Source organism: Eptatretus burgeri, chromosome 6 (genome assembly GCF_056783735.1).
Source record: "Eptatretus burgeri isolate ZD-2024b chromosome 6, Ebu_testis_v1, whole genome shotgun sequence".
In the NCBI taxonomy this organism is placed as follows: Eukaryota; Metazoa; Chordata; class Myxini; order Myxiniformes; family Myxinidae; genus Eptatretus; species Eptatretus burgeri.
The window spans coordinates 87,057,888-87,081,905 of record NC_140966.1 but is presented as its reverse complement, the minus strand read 5'-3'; the positions used below and the strand labels follow the sequence as shown (position 1 = coordinate 87,081,905).

Below are 24,018 nucleotides of genomic sequence, written 5' to 3'. Positions count from 1 at the left end.
GATAACAGTATCTCCTTTTAGGATGTCGTTTTTCACTGGAAACAGCCGATCATAGACACCATCTTTACGAAGTTCGGCAGCTTTCAGAATGGATTTCAATACTTCGACTGTAGGATTCTGGACAACTGGATTATCAGCTTGGGTTTTAGATAATGAAGTCTCGCAAAATACGCAGCATTCGGAAAGACTTGTTCTTCTCCTCTTCTGAGGGGGTTCTTCTGGTGGTTCCATACTTTCTTGAACCTGCAAGGAAAATGTTTGAGGTCACACACACACACACACATACACATACACAATTAGAAAGTGATAAAGTAACAATGAGTGTCACATTTTGTGCAAGGGTTTCTTTGTATAACTGAAGACAAAGTATGAGTCTAAGCTACAGTGTGCAGTTACAATGAGAAATTAAGGAGAAATCCAAAAATTATGGATTTTTATTTTTTGCAAACAGGGGGTTAATTAACCATGTTAGCATTAAAATATGCAAATCAAACATCGATATTCATAGAGTTGACATCCATACAAATCAAATGAGACTAGATTTGTTTTGTTCTCATGTGGGGGAGGGGTACTGCATCAAATCTTTGGACTCAAAAATGGCAAAAAAAATGGGTAAAACCCCTAATTTTGGGGTATTTGGGGGTCCAAAACATCATTAAAGTGGGTTTCAACCCCAAATATTGTGAGAGTGTACTTGGCGGAAAGGAATTAATGGGATGTTACCAAGTTTTCAGTCTTTGTAAGTGCCAAAATAACAATTATTAAGATATTTCAAAATTCTCAAATTTTTATGGGTTAAATGGCCATGTTTTAATTAAAATCTGACTGTAAAACATCGTTTTTCACAAAGTTGACATCCTAACGAATCCAATGATACCTAATTTGCCTTGTTCTAAACTCTAAAGTGTGGAGGGGTCAAGCTAAATTTTTGGCTCTTGGCCGCTCCACTATTAACCCCACTTTCCACCTTGCGTGTGTGGAGCAATAACCCCGTGGTTGGTGGGCTCGTGGTAAATTCTACAAGGTTCGTGTAAATTCCCAGACCACGAACTCTGAGCCATTGACAACTGAAGACATGTATCGGACATTGCCGCCATAAAGATCGTCCCAAGAAACATCTCTTTTGGATTTCCAGGTGATGCTCTTGTTCAAGCTCAAATAACATGAAGGTTACACACAAAACCGGAGGTTAAAATGTGGAACGGTTGGTCGTATGTGCTTATCGAGTCACTAAGTGGACAGAATTGTAAGGTAATTCTATGATGTGATTAAATATACATGTGTGTAAATGTATACGAGTCAAAATTTGCTTATGCGTTACATTGCCTTCATGGAATTCGGTACGTTATAATTTTGCCTCCTTTTTTTGGATACCTTTGCCCAGTGTCGAATATTCTATTCCCACTACGTAGTTACATATCGTAGGATATGTCCGTAATAAAGTGCGTGGCAACGAAATTCATCGTTTGTCCGATTTTGACATATCTTGTTCTGAAAAACGTTGATTCCGATGCACTAGTTTTGTGACGTCCGCGTAGAACGCATTTGCATACCCCTAGAAGCCATACTCGCATACGTCTATTGGAATATTAATCGCCTTTCCCCCAGAGAATATGTTCAGAATCCTTTGTGCTGCAACACGTTTCGCCGGAAAGATCGACGAATTGCTCGTATGGAGCGATGTTTCCTCGGTTCACGTGCGTAATATGTGTCCGTCAAAGTTTCACGGGGGAGCATAAATGATGATAAGCTTTACTATTTAGCTGCATTGCAATAAAGATATCAATTATTTGTATTACATCGTAATTGTAGTATACCGATCTGCATGAATCGCCTCTATTGATGGTCGATCGTGCAAAACTATGCCCGACGAAACTGATGATGCAGGTCTGTCAATTTCTTACGCACGTGAAAGTGGTCTGCGGGTCACGTGAACGAGGTACAACAGAAGTGATGACGCTATAGACGTGTGCCTAGTGGCACTGCACAAAACAACACGTCATTGTTTTCCGATGAAGAAGCCCGTAATGGCTGTGATATATCTGCTATTATGTGAAAAACGGCATTTTGTCCCCTCGTATTTCGGTCAAACCTGACGCACGTTAACCCCACTTTTTTGGCAAACATTCTATATTTTCTTCGTTTTCCAGTGACTGGAAGCGTTTATAATGAGTGAAACTCAAAAATGTGGTATCAAATGATTCCAGAAGTGACGAATTGAGCAGAATTATTTGAATATGATTTTTCTGACCGGCCATCACGCTTTTGTAACGCATTAGCGAATTTCGACGTGTGTGTGTGTGTGTGTGTGTGTGTGTGTGTGTGTGTGTGTGTGTGTGTGTGTGTGTGTGTGTGTGTGTGTGTGTGTGTGTGTGTGTGTGTGTGTGTGTGTGTGTACACAAGCTGATAGGCGACGAGGGATTCGCGAGGATCGAAGCGCTGGATACGATGCTTTTCATTCTGACCGATCCACCGACGAAGATTCGTTGCCAAGACTTATTGGTTCACATACAATTGTTCCTCTGCCTGGCAAGATTTTTCCTATTGCGTATTTTGCCAACTGGCACTCCTCATAAAAATGACGGTAAATAGACACCCTATTTTTGAAGGACTACCATTTGAAAAATAATCGGTTTGCTGGTTTGTGCTGTGGAGCCTCGCATTGCAGACACACACACACACACACACAGTCGGAAAACCCGATAAACTTCTCTCAATGCTCTTGTTTAACCACACCTCCTGGGCCACACAATATTTTTCATAAGCCACGCCCACTTTCCTACGCCACTCCCACTTTAAATAATAAATAATTGGAGGTGGTGTGTGGGTCGTGGAATCGTTTTCGATAAATAAATAATTGAAGGTGGTGTGTGGATCGTGGAATCGTTTACGGAAAATAAATAAATAATTGGAGGCGGAGTGTGGGTCATGGAATTGTTTATGGTATATAATTAAAGGTGGTGTGTGGATCGTGGAATTGTTTACGGTAAATAAATAAATAAGGTGGTGTATGGGTGGGGAATCGTTTTCGGTAAATAAATAATTAAAGGTGTTGTGTGGGTTGTGGAATCGTTTACGGTAAATAAATAAGGTGGTGTGTGGGTCGTGGAATCGTTTACGGTGAAGAAATAAATAATTGGAGGCGGTGTGTGGGTCGTGGAATCGTTTTCGGTAAATAAATAAACAAGCAGTCATAGACTGGTACTTACGAAATCGTCAACTTGACCTCTGACCTTGTCTAATAAAAACTGTCTCGAGAGAAGGTAGCGACGCAAACCAGAAGTTTCTACGATGATTCTGTACCAAATCATCAAAAATCGTAACGTCGACCGAAGCAAAAATCTCCATTTGTCCACGCAATTATTTTATATTATTTTATCAGTCACAAAACCGTAATATTCGGCCATCCACCAACAATCTTTACATAATCCGACGGCTCAGCGAGTCAGGCATGCGATGATAACCTTTATTGGGATAAAAAATGACTTTTTTAAACACCATCTTTATCGAAAACACCGTCAGCGCGCACACGGAAAACCTTTACGTGACTCAACGATGCGTCTGCTCGAGTGCACTGCCTCACGTGATGACCCGTGACGCGTCAAGTAAAATATTTTTTATACAATCTTAAAACGTCTCCAAAACATCCGATTTTTACCAGAATTTTGACAACCGAGTTTTAAGCGTCCTAAGCGATCGCAAAAACCGAAGACAAAATTAAAGTCGAAGTTAAAACGAACTCGTAACGTCGAGCGAAGCAAAAATACTCCATTTCTCCACATGAATTTACGGAATTATGTTTGACCTCACTGTGACCTTGACCTTTGACCGATTTTGACCAAAATCTAATCAGCACGAGCCATCACCCTCCTGAATCACGTGGTGTAATTTGACATTGGGAGCTTCTTCCGTTCTCGAGTTATCGTGCCTACAAACAAACAAACAAGCAGTCATAGACTGGTACTTACGAAATCGTCAACTTGACCTCTGACCTTGTCTTATAAAAGCTGTCTCTCGAGAGAAGGTAGCGACGCAAACCAGAAGTTTCTACAATGATTCTGTATCAAACCATCAAAAAATCATAACATCGACCGAAGCAAAGATCTCCATTCCTCCACGCAATTATACCTTCACGTAACTCAACAACGCGTCTGCTCGAGCGCACTGCATCATGGGACGACCCGTGACGCGTCGAGTGAAATATTTTTTTATACAATCTTAAAACGTCTCCCAAACATCCGATTTTTACCAGAATTTCGACAACCGAGTTTTAGGAATCCCAAGCGATCGCAAAAACCGAAGACAAAATTAAAATCGAAGTTAAAACGAACTCGTAACGTCGAGCGAAGCAAAAATCTCCATTTCTCCACATGAATTTACGGAATTATGTTTGACCTCACTGTGACCTTGACCTTTGACCAATTTTGACCAAAATCTAATCAGCACTTGCCATCACCCTCCTGAATCACGTGGTGTAATTTGACATTGGTAGCTTCTTCCGTTCTCGAGTTATCGTGCCTACAAACAAACAAACAAACAAACGGAAGTCATCAATATACTTACGAAATCTTTAGATTTCGTAAGTAACAAACAAACAAACAGAAACGGAAGGCATCAATGTACTTACGAAATCTTTAGATTTCGTAAGTAACAAGCCGGTAGGCGACGAGGGATTCGCTAGGATCGAAGCGCTGGATACGATGCTCTTCATTCTGACCGATCCACCGACGAAGATTCATTGCCAAGATGTATTGGTTCACATACAATTGTTCCCCTTCCTGGCAAGATTTTTCCTATTGCGTATTTTGCCAACTGGCACTCCTCATAAAAAATGACGGGAAATAGACACCCTATTTTTGAAGGACTACTATTTGAAAAGTAATCAGTTTGCTGGTTTGTGCTGTGGAGCCTCGCGTTGCAGACACACACACACACACACACACACACACACACACACACACACACACACACACACACACACACACACACACACACACACACACACACACACACACACACACACGGAAAACCCGATAAACTTCTCTCAATGCTCTGGTTTGACCACACCTCCTGAACCGCACAATATTTTTCATAAGCCACGCCCACTTTAAATCATTAATAATTGGAGGTGGTGTGTGGATCGTGGAATTGTTTTCGATAAAGAAATAATTAAAGGTGGTGTGTGGATCGTGGAATCGTTTGCGATAAATAAATAATTAAAGGTTGTGTGTGGATTGTGGAATCGTTTTCGGTAAATTAATAAATAATTAAAGGTGGTGTGTGGGTCATGGAATCGTTTACGGTAAATAAATAAATAAGGTGGTATGTGGGTCGTGGAATCGTTTACGGTTAATAAATAAGGTGGTGTGTGGGTTGGGAATCGTTTTTGGTAAATAAATAATTAAAGGTGGTGTGTGGGTTGTGGAATCATGTGCGGTAAATAAATAAGGTGGTGTGTGGGTCGTGGAATCGTTTACGGTAAATAAATAGATAATTAAAGGTGGTCTGTGGGTCGTGGAATCGTTTTCGGTCAATAAATAAAGAATTGGAGGTGTTGTGGGTGGGGAATCGTTTACGGTAAATAAATAAATAATTGGAGGTGGTGTGTCTGGCGGAGAATCCGAAATGGTAAATAAATAAATAATTGGAGGTGGTGTGTGGGTGGTGGAATCATTTTCGGTAAATAAATAAATTATCGGTTTGCTGGTTTGTGCTGTGGAGCCTCGCGTTGCAGACACACACACACACACACACACACACACACACACACACACACACACACACACACACACACACACACATGGAAAACCTGATAAACTTCTCTCAATGCTCTTGTTTGACCACACCTCCTGAGCCACACAATATTTTTCATAAGCCACGCCCACTTTCCTACACCACTCCCACTTTTCATCAACCACGTCCACTTTCCTTAAGCTCCACCCACTTTCCTAAGCCCCTCATAAAAAATGACTGAATTGACACCTGATTTTTGAAGGACTACCATCTGAAAAATAAAACCTCAATCAAAAATCGGCTCGAGTAAAATTTTCTAAAGATCTCGAAGTGTTTCTTTCTGAAGTCTCGCTTCTCGACATTCAAAACTGAAGGACAAGTATTGAAAATACTGTACGCGGTTTTTCGGCTGCTGCACAGCAACAGGTGGTTGCTGGGCAACGAAATTCAAACGCGCACATTCCCAACAAATACTGCACATGTTGACAAAGTTTCATCGAAATCGGTTCGCTGGTTCGTGCTGTGGAGCCTCGCGTTGCAGACACACACACACACACACACACACACACACACACACACACACACACACACACACACACACACACACACACACACACACAAAACCCAACAATAAGGGATATCTAGTATATATATATATATATATATATATATATATATATATATATATATATATATATATATATATATACAGTAATCCCCCATTCCTCGCGGGGGTTACGTTCCAAACCTCCCCGCGCTAAGTGAAAATCCGCGATGAATAGACGCCTCCCCCAAAAATCGACTCGTCTGGTCTGGTCGGTTTGGCAGTGATTGGGTTTGAGGTGCTGGAGATCGACTTGTCTGGTCTGGTCAGTTTTGAGGTGCTGGGTATGAGCAGTGCTCGTCCAACGGCGGCAAACCTTTTTCCTTCCCGAAACATATCGAGCACCTTAACCTTCTCCTGGAGCGTCAGGACCTTCCTCTGGCGCTTCAGTTCCTTGCCAGAAGCCTTTGAAGGTGCAGGGTGTTTGGGCGGCATCGGGGGGCTTGGAGAAAAAACGTAGAAAATATTCGAAGTTCACAAGCGAAACTTTGTCTCGTGCGTTGTGTGACTGGTCGAGCACCGCGCGTTATAATTTATTGCTTAAATAATTTATTTTTTATATATTATTACCGCGATGTACCGGGGGAATCCGCAGAAAAAAATAATTACGTTCCAAGGGAAAACCCGCGATGAACCGGGGGAGCGATAGGTGAACCGCGATAAAGCAGGGATTGACTGTATATCTATCTATAATTCCAGGTGTGTGTGTGTGTGTGTGTGTGTGTGTGTGTGTGTGTGTGTGTGTGTGTGTGTGTGTGTGTGTGTGTGTGTGTGTGTGTGTGTGCGTGTGTGTGTGTGTGTGTGTGTGTGTGTGACCGCTGTTTCTCGACAACCACTGGTCCGATCTAATTGAAACTTGCCAGATATATTGCTGGGGCCCTGAGGATGTGCCTTTTCAAGGTGCGATATAAATCGGACAAGTGCTTCTCAAGTTATGGCCATTTATTTACCAAAGCAATGACAAGACACGTTGTTCCGTGGGCGTGGCCGATGGGGAAGGGAAGCTCAGCCGCGTTCCCCATTACGGTTTACAACGTACGGGCTTCCGGAAAATGATGACTTCGTGTATTCTAATAATTTCTCGATTTCTTATGCGCATTTATAGATAAACACAATGCCCCAAGTTATGATCGTTTTCATATTAGACCGTGCATAAATTTCGGTAACATCAGAGTGCTGGTATGCTCTGAACCAGGAAGTAATTTTTTTCTCTCTCTCTTCTCTTTTTGTTTTTCCTTGCCACAACATTGCGAAAAGGTAAAATACGTTGGCGCTAATTGAATAATTGGGTATTAAAACTAAATTGCGAATAATATGCGAACTTCCGGGCCACACACGTACGGGCACGCGAGAGCGAAGAAACTGCCTGTTTGGTTGTTGTTTGTTGCTCGCGGTTTGAATTTTTTTTTTTTTTTACGGGCACGTACTAGTATCTATAATTCCAGCAATCTCTGTGTGTGTGTCTGTATGTGTGTCTGTCTGTCTGCGACTGCCGTTTCTCGACAACCACCGGTCCGATCTGATTGAAACTTGCCAGGAATATTGCCAGGGACCCGCGGATGTGCCTTTTCAAGGTTTGATATCAATCGGACGAGCGGTTCCCAAGTCACGGCCATTTTATTGCTTTTTTCAGTGTTGGAAAGGTATATATATATATCGCAGCTGAAGTGTCGTTCCACCTTATCATGCCATTTTTCCCCAAAGATATCTCAGAATAATGATAACAGCATATTAATAATAATAGCACAATAATTGGCAGTAATAAAAAGAATAACGTGATACAATGACTAATGTCTGTCAACCAGTAACGACCTATATATTATCTGTCAACCAATAATGACCAATGACAGGACACGGTGCTATGACGTCATGAATGACATCACAATTAATGTTTATTTATTTATTTGCACGATTGACGTCACAATTCTTCTTCTTCGTTTGGTATGACGTCACAATCGGCGCTGGCGACCTGATTTTGTGCCTTTTTAGGGTTTGATATTAATCGGACAAGCGGTTTCCAAGTTACGGCCATTTATCTGTCAATCAGTGACAAGACACCGTGCTATGACGTCACGAATGATGTCACAATTAATCTTTATTTATTTATTGTTTTTTTTGGCACGATTGACATCACAATTCTTCTTATTTGTTTGGTATGACGTCACAATCGATGCTGGGGACCTGAGTATGTGCCTTTTCAAGGTTTGATATCGTTCTTCATCTATTTCAACATGTTTCCCAAGTGTTTCCCAAGGTTTGAATTAATTGTTCAAATTATGAATTAATCCCAAGGTTTGAATTTTCCCAAGGGAAAGAGCTGTTTCCCAAGGGTTTGAAAGTTGTTTTACCCCAAGGTTTGAATTTATTGTTGTGCTTGGTAGACATTTTTGAATACATTTACAGAGAGAGGGGCGAGAGAGGAGGGGCGATAGAGGGGGCGTCACAATTCAAGAGAGGAGGGGGACGGGAGAGGGGGGGCGAGAGAGGAGGACGAGAGGGGAGAGAGAGAGAGGGGCAAGAGAGGGGAGGCGAGAGAGAGGGGGCATCACAATTTTTCTTCTTCATTTTATATGATGTCACAATCGAGGCTGGGGACCTGAGTATGTTTCCCAAGTTATGGCCATTTATGATACGGTTGGTCCGATCTAATTGAAACAATGCCCCAATCCAGTCGTCGTTTACGAGAGCAAAGGAACGAAGCTGTACATACTGGCACGCACCTACGGGCCCGCACTAGTATATATAAATAGATAGAAAAAGAATTGATCTTTTCTGTGCAATGCTCGTGGCAGATCTAGGACATTGAACAGAACAAAAGAAATAGAAGAAAGAGGGGGGGACAGCAACAGCAGGGTTGAAGGACAAAATAGAGGGAGACTTGGACAAATAAGGGATGTGAGGAAGAACTAGGGGTAGGGGAGAATACAAGGGGTTGGACAAGATGAATATAGAAGGGAACAACTGGAAATTTGGAAAGAGGTTGGCTTGGGAAGGAGGGGGGTGGATGAACAGGGGTAGAGAAACTCATGGTTTTGGATTGGGGATATTCTGAGATTGTGATGTGAGACTGTTTTGGAGATCTGGGGGTAAGAATGAAATTGAAGAGAATGTGGAAGTCGATTACACGGTTTAAAAAAATCGAGGAACTAATGAGTGGAGGTGAGCAGTGATTCTGGATTTTAGGAGTTTTGCCAGAAGGGGGTTGATGGTGGGCCTCATTTAGCAGCAATGCACATGTATCTTTTAAGACTAATCTGGTGGAGGATTGTGTACATTGGGATTTTGAGCAGGTACTTGTGAAGTGGTAAGGTATTTGTGTAGATGAATTATGTGTATTACCTGGTTGCACCGACATCCTCTGTCTTTGAACATTGTTCGGCTTGGGTTCATTTTCAAAACCTGCACACGTGAGTCCTTGATTGATCGTAAAGTTGGGTTACAAAAGGAATGCCAAATCAGACGGTCACATTATCGATTTAACCATTTATGTGGAAATCTGAGAGGAAAACATTTGGTCTCCTCTCAAGTATGGAATTTCCCCATTGATCTTTGCAGATCACTGTTTAACTGCACCCTACCCAATGCCAGGTTATCTCAGTCCATTGCTATATCTGTGTATTAAGACAACATCAACTTGGATAAGGTCGTTGAGTGGTACCATTGCAGAACTAACACATGTTTGGTTATCCAGGTGTATGTGGACACAGTGGGAGTGGCTCAGCGGTACGAAGAACGGCTGAGAGCAGTGTTCCCAGGGATAGAAATCGCCGTGAGGGCCAAAGCAGATGCTCTTTTCCCCATTGTCAGTGCCGCGAGCATCTGTGCCAAGGTCAGTCGTTCTTTTTCCATAATCGTTGCCCTTTTTTTGTTTTTAATTCATAAGAGTAAGTTTGCTCATCTATAGTATTGTGATACCGTAATCATGTGCCAAGATCAGTATTTATTTTACCGTAATTGTCATCCTTTTAGATTTTTTTTTTTTCTTGTAATAATAAGTTTGCTAATCTGTGTATTGTAAATGTGAAGCGTTAAAGTTATTAACTGAACATAGTGGAAAAGTAACAACTATAATAATAAAGATTATTGCAGTTATTATTGTATTATGAGGATCAGCAGAGTATCTGTCCTATGGGCAGTCTTGTTCCAAACGTGCAACATGTTCTGATACATCCCTTTAGTTGGGTGGTGTATTGGTAACAGACAAACTGCTGCCTCTGGCTCCAAAAAATAAAAACAAGGAGCTGATGATACTCCAGGTCCCCCACCTTTTGGGTGGTATGAAGAATAGATCTGTGTAATTAGTGTTGTAGATAGTAGAAAATCGTGCAAATTATGATACAAGCATCAAATTTGGCATTTCTGTTCTGCAGGGATTTCTGATCAAATCTGCCCGATTGGCCATTTGAAAATCCAAATTTTGAAAAATTTTAAAATAAAAAAAACATACTTGAAGCGCAAGTGAACATCCCAGACAGAGAACCAAGGGGAGATGCAGTCATCATTGATGGCTCAGCACTTATCAATGCCCTACCTCCATGCTTTTCAAAGATATTTTATGACTGCTAAAGAAGACGTCATCCCAAAGGTGGAATCCTATGGTGCCAGGTATGAGAGGGTGGACGTAGTGTTTGATGTGTACAAGAAGTCAAGTCTGAAGTCCGAGGCAAGGAATCAGAAGAAGAGTGACAGGAACCAGTAAGACCCCAAGTAACTGGAGAAGCTTTCTTTGAGATGACAGCAACAAGACTGAGCTGTTTCACTTCCTTGCGAAAAAGATGTGTGAAGCACAGTCATTGTCACAAAAGGAGAAGATGCCATTAGCAACACAAGGAAGTCACTGGATGCTGTGTCTCCATGTTGTCATGAAGAAGCTGACACTCGAATATTTGTACACGCCAGGGATGCAACGACGAATGGTAGCAAGTCCATTATCATTAAGGCTAATGACACGGACGTACTAGTCATAGCAATATTTTTACTGCCATCTTTACAGGAACTAGATCTTGAGAACATGTGGATTGCCTTTGGCCAAGGAGCCAAGGCGTGATGGATTCCAGTCCATGAGGTAGTTTCTGCAATAGGGCCTGAGAAAGCTCGAGGGATCCCATACTTCCATGTGTTCACTGGATGTGACGTCGTGTCTGCCCTCTGCGGTAAAGGGAAGAAAACTGCATGGCAGACTTGGAACGTCTTTGATGATGTTTCTGAAACATTCACCAATCTCAGCCAGCATCCAACATTGATTCGTGATCTTTTTTGAAGTTTTTTTATTTTTTTATTTTTCAAAATTTGGATTTTCAAATGGCCAATCAGGCAGATTTGATTAGAATCCCTTGGAGAACAAATGTGCCAAATTTGATGCTTGTATCATCATTTGCACGATTCCTCTCAAAAATTGCTGTTATCTGCCCCACTAAATATGAAAGCAAAATCTTGAATGTTTTTTTTTGTTTGTTTGTTTTTTGGAATATCACAGATACAAGCCAAGTTACAGATGTGGTTGTCATGGCAACAGAATTCTGCCATTCACAGCCTGATCCAATCAAGTTGAGATGATGTCGTGAGGAATAGATATTTGTTCATTGGGTTTTCAAATATCACGGACACAAAAGTACATGGATAGATGATTGTTCGGTCGGACGGAGCTCATTTTAATGTCCCCCGTCTCTGACGTTGTCGGAGGGGTGGGGTACAATAACCCAGGTTGCGTATATGAAGCAAAAATATGTGTACTGCTTATGTGCATATATAATACATCATGGTTATGTAGCTCGGAAAATCCAATTACACTTGCCCTGCTCCCACCTCCCACCAAAGGAAGAAAATGTCAAGAAGGGCAGGAACGTTGTTGGTTTTTTTTGTATACATTGTCAAGGCTTTGTACACATGAGAGCTAACGCACAACGGACAGCAAGGGGGCATGAGCTAAGAGGGGTGGGAGAGGAAGGACAAAACGGTGGGGAACAGAGACATTAGGAGATCTGTGGAGGGAGAGGGAGAGGGATGGGGCGGGGAACATGGGGTATACAAGATGGACATTACAGGGATTTTCAGGAAGGAAAGCAGGGAATTTGAAGGAGGTGGGTTTGGGGTGGCTTAACGGGTAGAAAAGATCGTGGTTTTGGATGGGGGGGGAGATAAGAGGTGGTGGTGTACAACTGTTTTGAAGGCCTGGACGGAAGAATGGGATTGAAGAGAGTGTGGGAGTTTATTCCAAAAGTGGGGAAAAAAGAGGAATGAAAGAGTGAAGGTGAGCAGTGATTGGTGATTTTGGTGGTTTTACCAGAAGGGCAACTTAGCATAACAATTGTGCATTTTGTGAGGAAAGCGCCAAATTTGGCACACTAGTAGCCTATCATATTATGAACAGATTTGGATATTGGGCCATCTCAAATTCAGCCGCTGATGGCTGTGGCAGCCATTCTCCAAAATGGCCGCTAGCGGTTACTATAATTTCACTCTAACATTGGTTTGAACATTTATTAAAAGCTGAATTAAGAAAAACATAACCTGCAGCCACCTCAAGTTTAAAGATAGCCGCCATTTTGCAAGATGGCTGCTAATTATTTGTTGTACCGGACGACTATCTCACTCATAGAAATTGGTTGTTGAGAATGGTGGCAAACGAATCACGGGCTGCGTCTGATATGAATACCAACATCGCTTATGTAAAGTCAGTGGTTGTTGAGCATGGTGGCAAACGAATCATGGGCTGCGTCTCATTCATATGAATACCGACATCTCACTCATGTGAATACCGACATCTCACTCATAGAAATTGATCGAGAGATGTCTGATTTAAATGTTCTGAATCAGTGACACAGTCTGCTCTGTTAATATTCTTTCAATTTTGTGAGCACTCTCCCTCATACGCACACAAAGCTGTGCATTCAAGTGCGGCTTTTTTGCACTTGCAACGCTTCAGACAGCTCTTCTTGCACTTGCACGATACTAGCTCATAGCAGGTGTGGGCTGCTTTGGGTAGCTTCGTCCAGTGTGGCTCGTACACCCCCTCGTCATTCTTGACCCAGCCCCAGCTGGATGGAGGAGGCAGCTCTGGTGTTGGTAGCAGTGTTTGACCCCACACATGGCCTCCTTGGTAGGCCGCCCTCTTCACATGCTCCTCCAGAGCTGCCTTGGTTGGCGGGATCAGCTGCACGTTGTTCTTCTTCGCGAAGAGTTTCTTCCGGGCCTTGTCAATGTCGTTGCACATGCTGGTTCTGTCATAGAGCAATATGACGAACATCTCGATGGTGTGCATGACATCGTCTGGTTTGCCACTTGGTGCAGAGGATAGCTTCAGCAGTGCGTCTGTAAGTTCTGGCAGAACGGTCCAGATTGTCCAAGCAGTCTTCTTACCATGTCCAGCAAAGCTAGATACAGTGTCACACCCAGTCAGAGCGTGAAACATTGAGAGTGCCTGTCCCTTCTCTGGTCCTAGGCCAGCTGCTATTTCGTGGGCTGCCAGGTACCGAAAACTCTTCCCAGTGCCAAATGCTAGCCACAGTTCATCTTCTGGTTGCAGTCCCTGGGCCACTGACAGCCAAGACCACAACATCGGTGTCAACTGTCTTGATCAGTAACTTGTGGTGACCATGGTTGGCTGCATGGGATGCATGCAACAACATTCGACTGTCAGCTTTTTTGTGGCTGCATGGGGCGAGTAAGGCCAGGTCTAGCAGCGGTGGCTTGCTTAGGACTGCCTCTCCATCAGTGATAACCAGCTGCTTGTCATCCTGGTCAAACCACCTGAAGATAGCTTCTGATAGGAACTTGAACAGCTCGGTCTTGTTGGTGTCCACTCGGAGGAAGTTCTGCCAGTTTTCAAGTATAGCTGCTGCTCCGACCACGCGTCTACACACTCCTTTTCCATGCTTTGGAATCTGTGTCTTAATAAAACTAATTAGTCCACTTTAACTTTTTTTCTCAACCAAATCAAATTGTTACTTTCTTTGACCATTATTGGACCTTTATTAGAAAATAAACTTTCACTATCAACCTGCAATCCTCTCCAGTAAAGCAGATATGTGTCATAACGGTAACCACTGGTGGCCATTTTGAAAAATGGCTGCCACAGCCATCAGTGGCTGAATTTGAGATGGCCCAATATCCAAATCTGTTCATAATATGATAGGCTACTCGTGTGCCAAATTTTGTGCTTTCCTCACAAAATGCACAATTGTTGTGCTATATTTAGCTAAGTTGCCCCACTACCTGCGGAAATATGGTGGGGACAAATCGCAGACACAGCAGGGTGGGCGAGACGGTAGAAGACAGAAAGACCACCAACCTGCCTGTGGTGAGAGAATGAGAGCCCACAGCTTTCCACAGCTTGAAGGTGAGAAAGGTGAGAGGTGGGAGCACCAGCCCATAAGGGAGAGCAGTACTCCATCAGGATGCGGACGAAAGCTTTATACATAGTCAGGAGCTCAGGTGGGCTGAGGAAGGACTTTGCACAATGGCGGATTCCCAGTCGGCGACTGGCTTAGGAAGCCAGGTTGGAAATGTAAACTTGATGGAATTCCACAAAACTTGTATGGGCAGAACTTCAGGGTGTCCTCATTAATCCATGAAAGTTTGAGCTTCTTTGGCCAAATCTTCTTGGAGGAGGAGATGAAACATACAACATACTTTTCCTCCATTATATAGAGATTTACCCTGAAGCAATGCCTTCTTTTATTGAAGTCTCCAGTCTTCAACTTATTCCCACCATGTGAAGTCAAGTGGGGAAGGTGGCAGGAATGTGTTCAACTGGAGGTGGCAGGATTTGTTCTTTGTAAAGTATTATGAAGTGAATATCTTTATAAATAATTATACAATTTAACTTTAACACCTGGCATGATATATTCTTCTTTAACGGCTCCAATTATTCCCATGTTCTTGTTGAATTGACTTACAGAAGTTTTTGGCCCAAGTTTTTGATGAGCTGGCTGGCCAGGCCGAACGCTTGACTAAGTCTGGGCAGGAATTTGGAATTTGTTTAGGGTACCTGCTTCGGGTTTAGCTCACCTCCTCTTCGCTAATGACACCATGAGATCTTTAACATCCACTGACTAATGTCGGCAGACAGAATGCCCAGTTTATGCCATCCATCCGACCATTGGTGCAACCTGTGATGCAACACCCTCCCTGTGAAACACCAATCAGTTTATAGTTGGACATCTTACCTCATTTACCAAATCAGATATTGAGAAATAAGACAAATTTCCCATTTCTTGGACTACTTTACTGTGAGTCTCTTCCCGAATGCCTCTTGAATGAGGCATTCGTTCTCTTGCGAAGGAGTACATAACTCAAAGCCAAGCCTCCATATCAAAATCTTCATTTTGTTGCGTGTAAGCTGTCCACATGCAGTTTCACTTTGCTTGCTTGTATTTCAAAATGGTGGATCGCAAATGTGGTGACATCACACGCACACCCTCTCTTGAAGGGGGAGCTATCAAACTTCATCAAAACAACATCTCGATTGTTGTTTAGATACAAGTCGTTCATTATTGGGATTCTTTCTTACCTGCCCAGTGAGGATCAGGACTCTGCTAGCTTTTTAAAAGGGGGGGGGTTCAAATTCTAAACTGAGTCTGGAGGTTAACATTGTGCAACAGGTTGAGGCTGTACTATTGCTGACAAGATGGCCGAAATAACAGCGTAGCAGACGATGCACGAAGTACAATGTGTAAATCGTGCTCACAGAATTCGTTGGTAATCAGATGCATTTTCTAGTTTATCGTTGCCAAAGTTCTCAAGTATTATTTTATCCTTTCACAACACTCAGATTTTTCTGAAAATTGATAGAGTAAAAAGAAAGTTTGATCGATCAGGATCGGTAACTGCACCCAAGCTCCTTAAAAGCCGCAGGTTGCCGATCTCCACTCTCGGCCACCCTGCCAGCCCCAACACTTGGTAGTCTGGCACGTGATCAAACAATGCAAAACGCATTGTACAAGCATGTGTGGTGGAGCAAAAGGTGTTGAAAAAGCACCATGCGTTAAAAACAGAGGGCTATGATTTACCTGAGAAAGAGAAGAAAGTCCACGTACGAGAATGAAAGGAAGAAAATTAATTTCCTTTTACCGAGATGTGTAATGCAAAACTATAGTCTGTGTTGTGGACGTTTATGATTTTGGTGAATTCAATGGAAAGATGACCGAGTGTAATGTCTGTGTCAAAGTTGTTTTGGTTTAGTTGAGAAAATGTCAAATAAAACCGGAGGTATTGCTGATTAAATGGCCGCCTTCATACTTTTCTCAGAACACGGCGACATTGACGTTTTAATTTATTTTTATTTTTTACATTGATCAATGGCTCATGGAGAAGCGTGTACGTCTATCACATGCAGGACAAAGACATTCCGAGACATAAAGTGGCTTTAACATCAATCGAAAGGATATTCGTAGGCAATGACCAAACTTGTATGTTTTATGCAATTTGAACCTGGGTTCCTTTCAACATGGGCAACGTGTTCAGATGGAACACAGGAAACAGGCCAACCTGATTTATTACCTGAGATTAAGATTTATTCTGCAACACAGGATGTCAAAGGGTGATTATGATATGAATTTTGTTCCATTCCCCATCCTGCAGGTAACCAGAGATTCCATGCTCAAATCCTGGAAATTTGTCGAGGCATTTGAGAATCCCGATGCAGACTATGGATCTGGATATCCCAATGGTATGTTTTGGGCATACGATTACTCCGGTCCTTATTTCATGGCCCCAAAATATTCCCAACTTGTGTGGTTACCTTCTTAACCAGTGTTTCACGAACCAGCAGACTCAGCCTGATGTTTGACGGCCAGGAATTTGTAGTTTGTTCAGTGTGACAGTGCTAACTCGCCATAAAGGACGCCGTGGTATATTTACCACCAACCAATGTTGACACAAGGTATCACTCTGTGTGGGTTAACATCCCGCCAAGGGAGACTGCACACATCTTCATGCCTCGTCCTGCATAAAACACCAGGAATGCAGTTTATAGCTGGGTCGATATTCAAACCCAGGTGACACAGTTCAGAGCTGAGTGTACATACCTCCTATAAGCTATCCTGCAAGCCCTTATTTTCATATAAATCTCCCAAAATACTTCTGCTTCAAAAATGTCACACACTAAAAGTGTTGAACTAGCCTGCATATTTGTTAAGTCTTTACCCTCAGTGGCAGTTAAGATACCCTTTGTTAAGTAACGGTTTCGGAGACATCTCTGAAAATGTTCAGGTAAAGAAAGGATTTAAATTAAAAAATTTTTACTTGACCCACATTTCAGTGCAGTTGATGGCAAACCCACCATACTTCTGGCAGTTTGTGGATTTCCATCTTTTATTGCCTCAAAAGTATTGGTTATTCGTGATTAAACCCTTCCCCACCACCGATGATGAAAAAGAAGAAGAAGAACCACTCCTTCCACATCTTCAGGTGCATCGGGCTGCCGAGGCAGTGTTTCCATTGGCTCAGTGGCAGTCCTGGACCAATCGCCACTCCGACGAAGGATACTTGAATGGCTCGTTTTTCCTATCCATCCATCCATCCCTTGGGACCATACTCTGTACAGTGTCGGTGCTGCCGAAGCAGTTTCATGGGCTAAGGCTCGTATGAGAGCTAACACACAACTCACAGCAAGGAGGCATGAGACAAGAGGGGCGGGAGTGGAAGGGACAAAACATTGGGGAACAGACACAGGTGAACTGTGGAAGGGAGAGGGATGGGGATGGGACGGGGAACATGGCGAGGGAAGATGGACATTAAAGGGACTTTCAGGAAGGAAAGCAGGAGAATTGAAGGAAGTGGGCTTGGGTGGATTATCGGGGGTAGAAAAGATCGAGGATTTGGATGGGGGAAGATAAGAGGTGGTGGTGAACAGCTGTTTTGAAAGCCTGAAGGGAAGAATGGGAAAGAATAGAGTGAGGAAGTTTATTCCAAAGGCGGGAAAAAAGAGGAATGAAAGAGTGAAGATGAGCAGTGATTCGTGATTTTGGTAGTTTTACCAGAAGGGGGTTGTTGGCGGACCTTGAGCGCCCTGTGGAAATGTGGTTGGGACAAATCGCAGAGAGAGCAGGGGGGCAAGGCTGGAGAGGAGTCGGTAGAAGACAGAAAGACCACCGACCAACCTGCGGTGATTGAGTGAGAGGCCCAAAGACTCAGCTTCATTGCGGGAGATGCCAATGATCTTAAAAGCCCTGGTTTCGACAGCGTGAAGTCGAGAAAGGTGGGAGGCAGGAGCACCAGCCCAGAGGGGAGAGCAGTACTCCATCAGGCTACGGACAAAAGCTTTGTAAGTGGTCAGGAGCTCAAGAGGGCCGAGGAAGGACTTTGCACGACGGAGGATTCCCAGTCGGCGACTGGCTTTTGAGGCAAGGTTGGAAATGTGACTTTCCCAGGAAAGGTCATGGCAGATAGTGAGACCCAGAAGCTTGAAAGAAAAGACTTCTTCCAGAGGATTGTTGAGAAAGTGGATGGGGGGTTTTGTAAACGGTCCTTTCGAAGAGACATAGTGAGAGTGTGAGATTTGTCTGGATTGAAAGACATGTTCCACGTGTTGGACCAGTTTGTGATTTTATCCAGATCTGCAGTGAGCGAAGAAGCTGCTGCTTGCCGGTCTGAGGGATGACAGATGGTACGGCAGAGGGTTGAGTCATCGGCAAAGAGAAATAGAGGATTTTCCAGAGAGTCCGAGAGATCATTGATGAAAACCAGAAAAAGAACAGGGCCCAGAACGCTACCTTGAGGAACTCCAGCCTGCACAGGAAGAGGGGATGAAAGAACTCCATTTAGGGCCACACGTTGACTGCGACAGGAGAGGAAGTCTGCGAGCCATGAGTGGAGATGGCCTTGAATACCATGGGAAGAGAGTTTGGTGAGTAGGGCAGGGTGCCAGACTGTGTCAAAAGCACGTGATATGTCCAGGGATACGGCTCGGATTTCCTGTCTGGCATTGAGGACCTCCATCCATTGATGGGAGAGCAGTAGCAGCATATCTAGGGTAGAGTGACCTGGTCTGAAACCAAATTGATGATTGGAAATCAAGCCATTGGAGAAGAGGAAGGATTTCATGTCTGAAGCGATGATGGATTCCATAACCTTGCTGATGATTGGGAGAAGGCTGATTGGTCTATAGTTACAGGGATCTGTTTTTGCACCTTATGCAGGGCAGTGATGTTAGCAGATTTCCAAGCAGATGGCAGATGACCTTGGGAAAATGAGAGGGTGAATAGAACAGAGAGAGGGTGAGCAAGAGCAGAAGAGCAGGCTTTGAGGACACGTGGGCTGATGCCGTCTGGACCGGTTGCAGAATCTGACTCGAGGTTTGAAAGCAAGCTCTCCACCTTGTCAGGAGAAAAGGATACAGAGTCCAGGGACAGTTGGGTGCGACTGGGTAAAGTGGGTAGAGATAGTGATGGGTTTGGGACACAAGATTTAGCTGCAAACACCGAGTTTAGACATTCAGCTTTATCACGTGTGGAATCAGCAGTGCGGCCATTTGAGGTAAGGGAGGGGATGGAGGGGGAACATACACCAGAAACAGATTTGATTAAACGCCACCAGGATTTTGAGGAGGGAGAGAGGTTTGAGAGTTCAGACTTGAGATGAGAAAGATGTTGTTTTCTGGCTCTCCTGAGGGTAGCTACACACTTGTTCCGAGCTTTGTGGAAAGAACTGAGATTGCCCTCAGTTGGGTTTGCTTTCCATGAGGCAAAGGCAAGTTGTTTCAGGACAACTGCCTCGCCACAAGCTTCAGTAAACCAAGGGCGGGAGGAAGGGTAAGACAACTGAACACGAGAGGGGATAAATCTGTGCATGAGGGAGAGCAAGTTTCTTTGAAAGAATTCCCAGGATGAGTTGATGTTTGAGAAAGTAGTGATAGGAGACCAGTCTGTAAGTTTGATGGCTGCTCGGAGACCCTGCCAGTCGGCTTGAGTGAAATGCCAGACTCGACGGCGGTGAGGTGGTTCTCTGATAACAGCCAGAGAGATGTCCACTTTAATAAGGACGTGGTCAGAAGAACCAATTGGAGCGAAGGAAGAGCAGCAGATATTGTCAGGGAAATTTGTCAAAATCAGATCCAGAAGAGATGGAGAGTATTGGGCACAATACTGGACGAGTCGCCACTCCGACACAGGATACTCAAAAGGCTCAATCGTCCCAGCAAGCTCGACCTCGGACCGACCTCGGAAGGATGACAGAGGCTGAATGAACCCACCATATGTTATTTTAACGGCACAACAGGGGCTGAACTTGGGACCTTAAGATATTACGCCAACACCAGGCTTGTATCACTGATGCATAAAATAAAATAAAAACATGCATTATTAATTAAGCAAAGGAAAAGGCCATTTGGCCCATCTCTTCTGCATTCACATCCCTTCCCAAAAATCTTGATGCAAAGGAGTACTCTCCAATGGGAATGTGCAATGCAGTGAAGAGGAGAGTGAGGGGCAGGTGAGATGGAGGTTGAGTAATATGGTTTTAGAAGAGACAATTTAAATTTTTTTTATTCTTCTTCTTAATTTGTTCGGTTATTTCTCCAAAATAAGGTGAGAGTGGGTCCTGGTGTCCGGCTTTCTGTACGTACGTTAACATTTGACTGAAACATCTGCCAAACTACCCAACCGTTTATGGACCATGTTTGGTACGATGCATCAGGACAGTAAGGTCTCATGGAGTTGTGCTTCCCATCTAGATGCACCCCCTATGAAGGGGGTCTGGTTGGGTGAGGTATGGGAGCATGCGCCAGAGCAGCGTGTCGCTGCGTCCACTTTCTGCCGGTACTCCAGGGGCCTCCATCTGGCCATCCCCCCAGGCAGATGCTTAGCCTATCCCCATCTCCTGGAGATGCGTTACCATCTTGGTTTTTAGCATATGAAGTAGAGCAGCAAATGCAAAATAATGGGATTACCAAAACTCATTAACATGTAAAAACTAGATGGTATTCACAGAATAAATACCCTATGCAGTCTTGAGGACTTGGTACGAGCCAACTCTTCTTTTTAAGGTGTTTTTTTCTTCTTTGATCCAATACAGCTGCCAGATCATTTGACTGATTACATCATCTTTATCAAACCATATTTCCCATGGGTAGTTGATTGATTAGTTGAATTTTGCATTGATTGGTTAAGTGGTTTCTCCTACAAAGATTTTCCCTTAGATCCAATATGGCTGTCAGACCATGTGACACATGTTGGTTATTTTTATGAAAATCCTTTTCAAATTTCAAGTCAATTGGATAAAAATTGAGGATTTTCGAAAATTGGCCGATGTTTACCTCAAAAGAGTGACTACTACATCACATGGTCATGTAACATGTGGTAAAGTTTCAATTTCCTCCGCTGAACGGTTTTCGATGTAAGCTCTTAACAAAATAGAGATATGTACGACATACGTACGCGACTGATCGCTTCACCCTACTTTTCACTTCACGGGCGCAGGGTAATTTTTTTCTATAAACAAAACTCCTGATAAAATTTGAATGAAACTTGAAGTATTTCTTCAATTTCCATTTGGCCTACCTGTGATGAAAAACAGATCATGGCCTGTATGTCTCTGAAACACAAATGAGCGATGGAGAATGTCAAACACAAAGAGGAACTAAAGAAACATTAATTTCTTTATATAAAATGTACAATGAATGAAACATTAAGAAAAGCAAGTAATTTAATCATTGGCACTTTAAGGAACCACCCAATGGCACCCCTAATGACTTTACAATATACAAAACTCCTTCCTTCCCCATACTTTCCAATATTTGCATTTTAGTGTCAAATTTTTTTCACCAAAACCATACACGAAATTAGTGGTACTTGGTAGAGCGCATACCTCCACAAGGCTGAACAGTTTACGTGTTGTGTCCTACTGAAAGGCTGGATCTGGATTCGGACCTGAACCAAAATCTAATTTGCTTGTTCTTGTCGCGTACCCAACCTGTCGATGAAATTTCATCTGAATCTGTCCGTAACTTTTTGAAAGATCCTGCTCACAAATGAACAGAGGTGGAAAAAGACAGCATTTTCAATGCAGAGCCCTCACAAGGTTTATGGATTAACGTATATCTGAGAATGAACAGTCAATATGAAAGTAGATCTCTCTCGCTCTCGCTCTCACTCTCTCTCGGCACGCACATGCAAACGCAAGTGGCTGTTGCTCAGTCTCTGGCGGTATGTGTGGAGCCTGTGTTGCTTTCTCTCTTCTTATCATCTTCTTCTCCTCTCTCTCATGTATTTTTTGGGGGGGTGTTCCTTATGTATAAACTGTGATCAATGCTTTATTGATGACTTGAAAATTGAATTGGTTTCTTCTCTTCTTTTTTCCACTCTTGTATATAATCCTTTGCTTTGTTGTATTGAATTTTTACCCTTTATACATTTTTTGTAATAAAAGTCTCTCTCTCTCTCTCTCCTCTCCTCTCCTCTCCCCTCTCCTCTCCCCTCTCTCCTCTCCCCTCCCCTCTCCTCTCTCTCCTCTCTCTCCTCTCCTCTCCTCTCCTCTCCCTCTCTCTCTGTCCGTCTCCCTCTGTCTCTCTCCCTCCCTCTGTGTGTGTGTCTCTCCCCCCCCTCTCTCCGTCCGTCTCTCTCTCTTTCTGTCTCTGTCTCTCTCCCTCCCTCTGTGTCTGTCTCTGTCTCTGTCTCGCTTGGCACGCACATACAAACGCAAGGGGCTGTTGCTCAGTCTCTGGCGGTATGTGTGGAGCCTGTGTTGCTTTCTCTCTTCTTATCATCTTCTTCTCCTCTCTCTCATGTATTTTTTTGGGGGGTGTTCCTTGTGTATAAACTGTGATCAATGCTTTATCGATGACTTGAAAATTGAATTGGTTTCTTCTCTTCTTTTTTTCCACTCTTGTATATAATCCTTTGCTTTGTTGTATTGAATTTTTACCCTTTATACATTTTTTGTAATAAAAGTCTCTCTCTCTCTCTCTCCCTCTCCCTCTCCCTCTCCCTCTCCCTCTCCCTCTCCCTCTCCCTCTCCCTCTCCCCCTCCCTCTCCCTCTCCCTCTCCCTCTCTCTTCCTCCCTCTCTCTTCCTCTCTCTCTCTTCCTCTTCCTCTTCCTCTTCCTCTTTCTCTCGGCACGCACATGCAAACGCAAGTGGCTGTTGCTCAGTCTCTGGCGGTATGTGTGGAGCCTGTGTTGCTTTCTCTCTTCTTATCATCTTCTCCTCTCTCTCATGTATTTTTTTGGGGAGGTGTTCCTTATGTATAAACTGTGATCAATGCTTTATTGATGACTTGAAAATTGAATTGGTTTCTTCTCTTCTTTTTTCCACTCTTGTATATAATCCTTTGCTTTGTTGTATTGAATTTTTACCCTTTATACATTTTTTTGTAATAAAAGTCTCTCTCTCTCCTCTCCTCTCCTCTCCTCTCCTCTCCTCTCCTCTCCTCTCCTCTCCTCTCCTCTCTCTCTCTCTCTGTCCGTCTCTCTCCCTCCCTCTGTGTGTGTGTGTCTCTCCCCCCCCTCTCTGTCTGTCTCTCTCTCTCTCTTTCTGTCTCTGTCTCTCTCCCTCCCTCTGTGTCTGTCTCTGTCTCGCTTGGCACGCACATGCAAACACAAGGGGCTGTTACTCAGTCTCTGGCGGTATGTGTGGAGCCTGTGTTGCTTTCTCTCTTCTTATCATCTTCTTCTCCTCTCTCTCATGTATTTTTTTGGGGGGTGTTCCTTGTGTATAAACTGTGATCAATGCTTTATCGATGACTTG

General features: G+C 43.4%; 1 protein-coding gene across 6 annotated transcripts in view; it reads left to right on the top strand.

The window, feature by feature from the left end:
* RNASEH2A (ribonuclease H2 subunit A) overlaps nucleotides 1–24,018 on the top strand; it is a 66,640-nt gene that overhangs the window by 16,103 nt on the left and 26,519 nt on the right. For 5 of the 6 annotated variants that reach the window (XM_085886077.1, XM_085886080.1, XM_085886076.1 and 2 more), the window contains exons 5-6: nucleotides 10,029–10,166; nucleotides 16,919–17,006. In XM_085886077.1, the coding sequence (XP_085742203.1) occupies nucleotides 10,029–10,166; nucleotides 16,919–17,006 (226 nt within the window). Of the gene's footprint in view, nucleotides 1–10,028; nucleotides 10,167–16,918; nucleotides 17,007–23,409; nucleotides 23,586–24,018 lie in introns of those variants that run through there. The other variant, XM_085886081.1, reaches the window with a different exon arrangement.